Raw genomic sequence first — 9,419 nt, forward strand, 5'->3', positions numbered from 1 at the left:
ACGCACGAGCGGGAAACACCGTCAATTTAAAAACAGGCACCGATGCCTGTTAACATACAAGCGATCCGCCGGCTCTATAGCTCTATAAGTCGCTTGTATGAGCTGCCGGCCCATGCACCCCCACCCCCCCTTGTCACGCTGGTCCCGGCTCCGCTGTGCCCGGTGCGAGCCCGGGACCAGCGTAGTGCCTCTGTCACAGGGGATCAGAGAGAGGTCAGTACACGATCTCCCACCGGTCCCATCTCCGGTGTCAGAATGCGGAAGTAATGTATATTACATCACTTCCTCATTCTTGTGTCACTCTCCAGCTTCTTAAGATCTCTGCTTCCTCAGCTTCTTCTGGGGTCCTAGGTGACATTAGGGGTCTTGGAGACCCCTGATGTCTCCATAAAGAGGAACTGTCACATCTTTTGCTATCACATAGGGGGGTTTCTTGGCCCCCTATGTGATAGCAATAAAGTTATGTGAAAAAATAGGAAAAAAAATGTAAGTTTCCAAAACATTTTTTTAAAGTTACACACAAAATTTTTTTTTTTTTAAAGCCCCCACCCATACATGCACGCATGCAAACATGCGTCGGGTGCACATACCTGAGAAAACGACGATTGCGCCCATTACGCCACGAATGTCGCAGTGAGAGCAATAATTCTAGGGCCATCAATCACTGATAACACTAAACTGATGAGCGGTAAAAGCTTTTAAAGTGTCGCCAATGGCCAATTTTGGGTATGGTAGTTTGCGATTTCGCGGGTGCACGCAATTTTTAAGCATGACATGTTTGGTGTCTATTTACCCGACGTGACCCCGACTTTTCTATTTTACAGAAAAATTGGGTAATAAATGTTTAACATAAATTTTCTGAAATCTAGTAAAAAAAACCTTGTAAAACCCCAGTGGTGATTAAATACCACCAAAAGAAAGCTCTATGTGTCCCCAAAAAATGGTGTAAAATTAATTTCAGTACAGCGTTGCATGACGGAATAAATGTCAGTCAAAGTACCGCAGCGCTGAATACTGAAAAATGGCCTGGCCAGGAAGGGGGTCTAAACACCTGGTCTTCAAGTGGTTAAACAGCAACAACTAAAAAGGTATATAATTTTCTATGGTGCAATTGCTTTTTCCTTTCTAGCTATGCTAGGAATATTACATCAACTGTCATTAGGCAAAACATTCAACCTCTGATAAGCAGATCTAAAGCTCACAAGAAGGGAAAGGATAGGAAAAGAAAAGAAGGAAAAAAACAACTTACTTGCACCATGAGTGAGCAAGCCAGTTTAAGCCATTAAGCTGGTAGTCCCTAAGCTCCAGTACATCAGTTCCAATATATGATGGTTGTTTCTTCAAAGCAACAAACCTTGGCCTTTGTTTCAAAACCTGTAATAAAACATTTTAGTGGCTCAAAATTAATGTACTGCTAAATATATCCGTTTATCACTCTTTCTTAAGCAGAGGCCATGAGTGGGAATAGTACAGGCCAAAGCAGATGGCAGTGGATATTATACATGGCCCAGGAATAGCTTCCTCCTAGCCCTCTCCCCACCTTGTGCACCTCAATGTTAACTCATCACAGTAAATGGCGGGCTCACTAACCAACAGAGAAGGTAGAATGGCGCTTCATAGTGCCAGGGGTTTACCACAGGGGAGCACATAACCCTGTAATGGCTATGTCTGCTCTACAGACCTTGGAATCTAAGGGCAACTTTTCACCACCTGAGCCCCCAAACGACATATTAAAATCGTTAGGCTATTTAACTCCAGCATCAAAAATAAACTATAATGTAAACAATATATTACCCCTGTTTAGCCATTTACGTTAAAAGAGAACTATGGGTTAAGTGTTCTTCCCCATAGTTCTAAGGGTCACGGGAGGACATATACTAGCAGGGGGGGTATATGTCCTAGCGGAGTGGAATCCCTGCAGGGAGCCGTGACTGACAGTAACCACTCTCTGCAGGGAGATGATTGAGAAGTGAGCGAGCGACGGTATGTGGTCGCTCACTTCCAGATCTATTGAGCTGACGTGTGACAGTTTCATTGTCACACATCAGCTCTAACTATGAGGATGAGCGATTTTCACTCACCTCATAGTTCTCCTTTAAACATTGTGATATAGAAACTGGACACCACCAGCGGCTACATCCATTTGACTTCAGCATATCCCCATTTCCTATTTATGTATCCCACAGTTCCTTACCTTGCACTCCTTAAAAGGAATAGTTTTGGACTGATTTCTGCTAAAGTATTCATCAATGTGTGGCTGAAACTTTTTAGCAATAAGTGCTCCATCCTCCCAACTGCACTCTGAATATGGAAGACCTTGCCACTTGCAGAAATAATCAGGGTATCCAGCTGCAGATTTCTGATTTGAATGAGCTGCAAAATGAAAGCAATTTAACACTCAAATGTTTTTATCCCATGAATGAAAAAAAAAAAATCACACAAGGCAAGTCCTTAGGGAGGGGGGGGATGAAAGAGAGAGGGGAGGGGGGGATTAAGAGTTTTACCTATTATTCTCTCCACAATCTGATATTGTTTGTGAAGGTCATCAGTAAGTTCCTGTTGACAATTGTAATACTCAATATCTTCCGGTGATGCTGCTTTTAGCCTTTAGAATTAGAAAAGACAGACATTTTGTCATTTAGAACTGTGGACACATTCATTCTTTTAATGCATACATGGAGAACATTAAACTTTGCAAACATAACAACCTCTGCTTTTGGGATTTGGCATCATAATTTACATTTAGTCTGCCTGCACTGTAACTGTACATAAGGACCTAAAACAAAGAAGGCATCTACTTCACATACCTCAGGGGTAGGCAACCTTGACACTCCAGCTGTGGTGAATCTACAAAACCCATCATGTCTCTAGGGTCATGTCTGTGGCTGTCAGAGTCCTGCAATGCCTCAAGGGACTTGTACTTCCACAACAGCTGAAGTACTGAGGTTGTCTACCCCGACATACCTGTTTGATGACATGCTTTATTTGCCAAGAACTATAAAATGATGATTTCTGTAGTGCTATAAACTATATCTATATAGCTGCATTGTTCTGTGCCCCAATAGTGGATTATGGAAGACGCTCAATGCACATTACGCTGAATGCACTTAAAGAAGGAATCAACTACTACTGTGGAAAAGTTAAAACGTGAAAGCAAAATAACAGAAATGTTTTATGCCAGTACCATTTCCTTTTTTCCTGCTCCTTTTTCTTGTAGTTCTCCAGCTTTTTCATTCCTTTTACATTTTGCTGCTTTAGCGTTTCTTCGGTTTCCCATGTATTGTGAATAGGAGACCAACCTTTCCATTTAATTAAATACTGGACTTCTCCGGGCTCTTTTGTCTTATCGAAACCAGCATTAGGATCACCATCAGCTTCTATTGCATAAATGGTTGTAGTACCGCCAGTAACTGGGAACAAGTAGATATACATAAGAGTTAAATCCACAAAATAAATGTTTCTGCAACATGTGATTTCTGTATTCACGGCTTACCTAAAACATACAAATTACAAATACATTTGCAAAGTGAAGTAATACAGAGTCAGCAATATGTGTTTGTTAAGTGCTCAGGCTCTGGTCCTTTATCTTCAAAGCTATAGAAAGGGTCATTATGGTCAGGGCTCGTTCACACCATAACATGCACAGATACACGTTTACTTTTTTTTTTTACATGCTGTGTTCTCATACTCGGTTGTGGTGTGAACAGGGCAAGCAGAATTCAACTCTTTTCTATGTGCACTTGCAGAGATCTGCATTTATGAGGTACAAAAAACACACAGGTGTAAACAAGCCCCAAGACTGTTCACACTTCTGCATCTTTATGCTTTTTTTTAGCATGTTTTTGTTGTGAGTTTTTGATGCGTTTTGGCTGATAAAAGGTAAAATAAAGTATCTGTTGCAAGTGGGTAGGGGCTGTCTTTTATATGTTACATGCATATTTTATGTGCTCCCTTTGAAGTATATGGGGCTACAAACAATGTGCAGCACCAAAAGAAGCACCTGCACCTTTCTAAAAAAAAAAAAAAAAAACCACACTGCATTAGGTTGCATAGGTGGGAAGAATAATGTGCTTACCATTGTTGTGGTAAGGGTGGGGGAATGGGTTTGTAAGACGGTCAAGACAGGGCTTGACACATTTTCTTTGAATCCAGGAGGGAGCCAGCCAAAAAAGTTGAAGCCAGGTTTTTTTCGCGGGGGCGTTTCACGGTGGAATGTATTTTATTTAACGGTTTTGTACTCATTGCAGATAACAGGTTCTCTTTAGGGTGACATTAAAGGAGAAATATGGGGTTAGGGCTTTTCCCTAACGGGTAACGGGAGGACACAAACTAGCGTCCTCCCGTCACCCTAAGCTCAGTATACCGCAAACTACAGCTCGCGGTATACTGAGACGCCGCAGCTGAAGCGGATAAAACAATTATGTCTGGATCCGCCCAGCTGCGTGAGTGACAGCTGGCTCTGCCTATCTAGAGGCAGAGCCAGCTGTACACGCCCCCTCCCCGTCCGATCTGCCAGTCAGCGCTGGCGGATCGGAGCGGGGGGAATCCAGCCCCTCCCCTGTCACGGCAGAGAGCTGCGACAGGATCGAGCTCAGTAGATCGGGAGGTGAGCGAACACATACCGTCGTTCGCTCACCTCCCCCGATCTACTGAGCCGGCCTGTGACAGTCTCATTGTCACAGGTCGGCTAGAACTATGAGGCGAGTGAAAAGCACTCACCTCATAGTTCTCCTTTAATGGCCTACTAGACCCTAATGTCACCTTTCTACTTCCATAGCAGCTGAATTTAAACATAGCAGGCAGTGGCTGGGAGCAATAGTCAGCCTCCTATTGGCCATTTCAAATTGCAGTAGCCAATAGCAGGCTGGCTAATGCACCCGCCCACTGCCTGCTGTCACCCAGCAGTGGTGGACCTAAACTTATGTACTGCAATTAAAGAGTACAGCCTGGTCACCTCCTTGCAGGCTAGTTAAAGTTGAAAAAAATTGATTTTCCCATATTATCCAAAGAAATTTACAACAAGATAACTCAAACCAATTCAAGAAGCTGTTGAAAATTATGATTGAAATAGATAATTTTGGGGTATATTTGTGGTTGGGGAATCAGACATGGAGCGAGACACATAGGGCATACATATATTGGAAATATATGCCGAGTGTATCCTTACGGAACCTGTGTCATCTGAGGTCTAGATATTTTATTTTTATTATTACTCTGTTGGACTGTTTCTGTTCATCTGTTTCTTCCATCCATTTAACGCTACTCTCTGGAAAAGAACCGAGGTTGCCTGGATATTTCCTGAAGATCCAATTTTTTAAAATATATTTTAGAATGTTTAAAGATCTCCAGTAATTTTAAAAACTTAGCCTGGCTATGTGGCTACTCCCACACTCGCATAAAGCAGATATACTCAGTAGATCTTCAGTCCTGCCAGGCTGCTAGATGGTTCCCTGCAGCCTCTCCTCCCCTGGGCACTGCACATATAAGGATCAATGACTGCATCACGTCTAATGCGGGTCCATTGACTTGCATTAGACAGGAGGATGCTGAGGGACATTCCACAGCCAGTGTGGAGGGGGGAAAGGTGAATTGTGACAGCTGCAGGACCGAGGATCAGCTGAGTATATCTGCTTTGACCTCAAACTTATTCAATTCAAATTTTAACATTACAAATGTGCCCGCGAGGACATGAATGAGACCAGGCATGTCAAATGTAAATGAAACGCTTGGTCTAATAGAGAACAGCTGGAGCTTAATGCATTTAAATTATGAAACCACCCGCTAATGGGCACATGCAGTCCAAAAAAAACACCTGTTTTAAATGGTCCCTCCTACAGTCCAGGAGCCCTAAACCTGGACCCAGGTTTGAAACATCCTAGTGTTAAACAATGCCTCGGCCCCACTCCCACATATTCTTACTGTCCGATAAGTCCACCTATAAATGGAGATGTGCCATTAGAACACGCTGAAGGATAAAAAGGAGGCTGTACAAGCAATTAACATCAGGAACGAATGAATCTTAAAAAACACTTTCAATTGTCCAAATCACTAATTACCTCCTTTTCGCCCAAAACGAGAGTCCATTACTCTTTCAATTGTTTCAAACTCGTCTTCCTCTGGTTGAGGAACATCTTCACCACATACTTCCAACAAGTCATCAGAGTCTGTTTTCATCTCTTCATCTTCCTTATAACTGACATTTACAGTGGCCTGCCGCCTAGATCCTCGCTTATCAAAGTCATCATCATCATCGGAGGAATCTGCGTGTTGTTTTTCCCCAATAATCTTCTTTCCATTTTTAGCTTTGGACCTGAAACAAATGCACAATACGTCATAACAAAACTTAAAAAAACCCACAACAACCCAAAAACCAGCAAGATGATGTAGATTGCTTCAACTAAACCATAATAATCATTTTAGGCCACCATTCTTGGCTTTGGCCTCCAGATTTTTCTGAAGATATTTTAAAGCCTTTCCTCAGCAATTTCCTGAAGAATGAATCAAATGAGGCCTGAGCATCCATCTGGTATAACTTGAGAACAAAGGAACAGAAGACCAGATGGCCTAGCAAATGTGGGAAAGGGTAGTCTGATGCTAAAGCCGAAAAAGCACTCACAGATTTAGTAGAGTGCGCCCTGACATAAAAGCATGGAGCTTGATCCTTGAGACCAGCAGCTTGGAAGATGGTCAGTCTGAGCCACCTAGAGATGGTGGAACAAGAAGCTAGTGCACCCGTACAGAGAGCATCAGGGATGACAAAGTCTTTCTGAAAGAAGCAATGGGTAAGAGACGGACAAAGCCCGAACAACATCCAGACAGTGGAGATTTCCTTTTGTGAACTATAGCTGGGCAAAGGGGCGTAGGAACCAGGCAGTACAGTGGCATGGAGGTTAGCACTCTTGCCTTGTAGCACTAGGGTGCACGATATGAATCCCAACCAGGATGCTACCTGCATGGAGTTTGCATGTTATCCCTGTGCTTGGATAGGTGTCCACAGTGTACTTTGTAGGCTAACTGATTTTGGTAAATTGACTCTTTAATGTATATGTACACATGTGGGGTAGGAACCTTAGATTGTAAGCTCCTTGAGGGCAGGGGCTGATGTGAATGTACAATAGGTAAAACACTACATAAATTGTCAACTATAGAAACAAACCTGTATAAAAAAATTATAATAAATAAAATGTCCTGTGTGAGGTGAAAGGCAGAAACTCTTGGGCAAGAAGAAAAACTTAAGCCGCAAAACCCCTTGTAACTATGCAAAATCAGAAAGGGTTTCTTGCAGGATAAAGGCTGCCAGTTCAGATAATCGCCTAACAGAAGTAATGGTGGCCAGCACCCCTCCTTGTGAGTAAAAGTAGAGAGAGCAATGTCACTAATGGGTTCAAATGACAGCTTCTGAAGTGCAGAGAACCAAACTAAGATCCTACTAAGTCACAGGGCAATGAAATGGGAAGCTATACGAGACTCCTGGCCCCCCACCTCTGAAAACCTGGGTTTAGACAGCTATGTCATTTAGAAGCCAGACAAAGGTGAAAAAGCACACAACAGAGACAGAAGAGCAAGATGATCTGCCAGAAGTCTTACAAAGTTGGAATACTACAGCCACCTGAATCAATCTGGAGCAATGAGAATCGCTGAAATGCCCTTCAACTCGATCCTGCAGAGAAGTTTGGGAGTTGGTGTATCCATCCTATGGAGTCACAAAGGCACCCCTTACTTCCACACAAGGATCCTTGTAGAGCTTAGAGCCCATGCTCCTGGGTCTAAACGTAGCAAGCCAAATAAGTCTGCCTTTCGGTTGTCTACGCCTGGGATGTGCACAGAAGTCAAGGCTGGAGCTTGAAGTTTATACTTCAAGCAATGAGTCCGTTCCAGTGCTAATTCCTCAATGTTCAGAATCCATCCATGCCTCTGTTCCCTCAGTAGGAGGTCTTCAAGATATCCCTCAATGGAAATGCCCTGAGAGCTCAGCAAGGCAAGTACTGGGGCCAGCACCTTGGAAAATACTCAATGTGAAGAAGAAAGGCTGAAGGGTAGGTATGTGTCCTTTATGTCCAGAGATACTAGAAAGTGTCCCTGGTGGAGGGAGGCAATGACAGACCTGGTGGATTTCATACTGAACGGAGTTTAAATGAAGAAATTTCAAGTTTAGATCCAAGATGAGGCGAATACCTCACTGTGGGTTTGGGAACCCTGAATAGGATGGAGTACAACCTCTGAAACCCTTCCGATTGCTTTAGTCAGTGTTTGGCAAATCAAGGTCACAGCTAGAACATGGTGAAGTCTGCCTTTCAGTTGTCTATGCCTGAAATGTGCACAGAAGACAAGGCTGGAACTTAAAGTTCTGCCCAGTACAGAATCCCATCCATTACTCCTGCCTTGGCAAGACTTCTGGATCTCTCCCCCCACTGGGGGGCTGGGGAGCTGGAAGATGGGCTCATTCCGCTGCGATGGTAGTTGCTAAGTAAGGCGGAACAAAGTCAAATCCACAGAGGGGGAGAAAAAGAAAAAATGCCAGCAGCAAAATGGTTAGACTTGTCCTAGCAAAGCTTAAGAAAATACCCATATTTTCGGTGGAATTTCAGTCATCAGATTGAGTATCTAGTTGTAGAGGGCAAGTTAGGTTAGGTCATGGAAGGGGGCTAAAAGTAGAAGTGCATTTGGTTTTAGAGTGCACAGAAGCAGCTAATGTTTTCCAAAACATCTACCTCAACTTAATACAGGCAGTAGAATAAAACTCATCAGCGGTACTTCCGAATTAACCATTCATTTTGTATTTGTTCAAAAAAGAATTATGGAAAGAAAATGTACACATTAATTGAAAAAAGAATATTGGTCTTCTACTCACAATATATTTTCCTCTACAAAACTTTTATATTTCTGATGTGAGAGAATCACCACACTACATTTGTTTGGGAGTGATGCCAGTCAAAAACAGAGAGAAGGCAATGTTCAAGCACACTGAGGACTCTGCTCTTTACTTTACCATTATGGTGTTGGTTGATTTACAACATTTATAACACATTTCGAGTAGATGTACAACCCAGCTGGATGACATTTGGTTTACTAAAGTACTGTCCATCAAACAAATGCTATTTTTTTTCCCCAGTTTAAAAAATCCCATTTGCCCCCCACCCCCCCTTTTTTTTAACCCCATTATTATTAGAGTAAATCATAATATGCAAGCTGGAATTCTGTATGAGTCAGCAAGACAGCATAGCTACATTACATGAAACTATATTTTTAATAAATGGAGAATCCAGTTTAAGAGTGAAAAAAAGAGCAGGACAATAACCACCCGGAGGGCCACTTATTACTCCAGAACTTGAGTGGACCCATTATACACTTCCTATGGGCCGGTTCACACAACAAACATTGCATTTCAGAGTGATCAGCCTCTGGAACGCGTTCAGGGG

General features: G+C 42.7%; 1 protein-coding gene across 1 annotated transcript in view; it reads right to left on the reverse strand.

Annotated features, from left to right (window-relative positions):
• CHD1 (chromodomain helicase DNA binding protein 1) overlaps positions 1-9,419 on the reverse strand; it is a 64,770-nt gene that overhangs the window by 41,552 nt on the left and 13,799 nt on the right. Inside the window, 5 exon segments of the mRNA XM_018562193.1 lie at positions 1,250-1,374; positions 2,195-2,373; positions 2,505-2,605; positions 3,185-3,410; positions 6,057-6,310. Of these exon segments, the coding sequence (XP_018417695.1) occupies positions 1,250-1,374; positions 2,195-2,373; positions 2,505-2,605; positions 3,185-3,410; positions 6,057-6,310 (885 nt within the window).

This window comes from Nanorana parkeri, unplaced genomic scaffold, assembly GCF_000935625.1.
Source record: "Nanorana parkeri isolate BGI_ZX_2015 unplaced genomic scaffold, ASM93562v1 scaffold564, whole genome shotgun sequence".
Taxonomy (NCBI): domain Eukaryota; kingdom Metazoa; phylum Chordata; class Amphibia; order Anura; family Dicroglossidae; genus Nanorana; species Nanorana parkeri.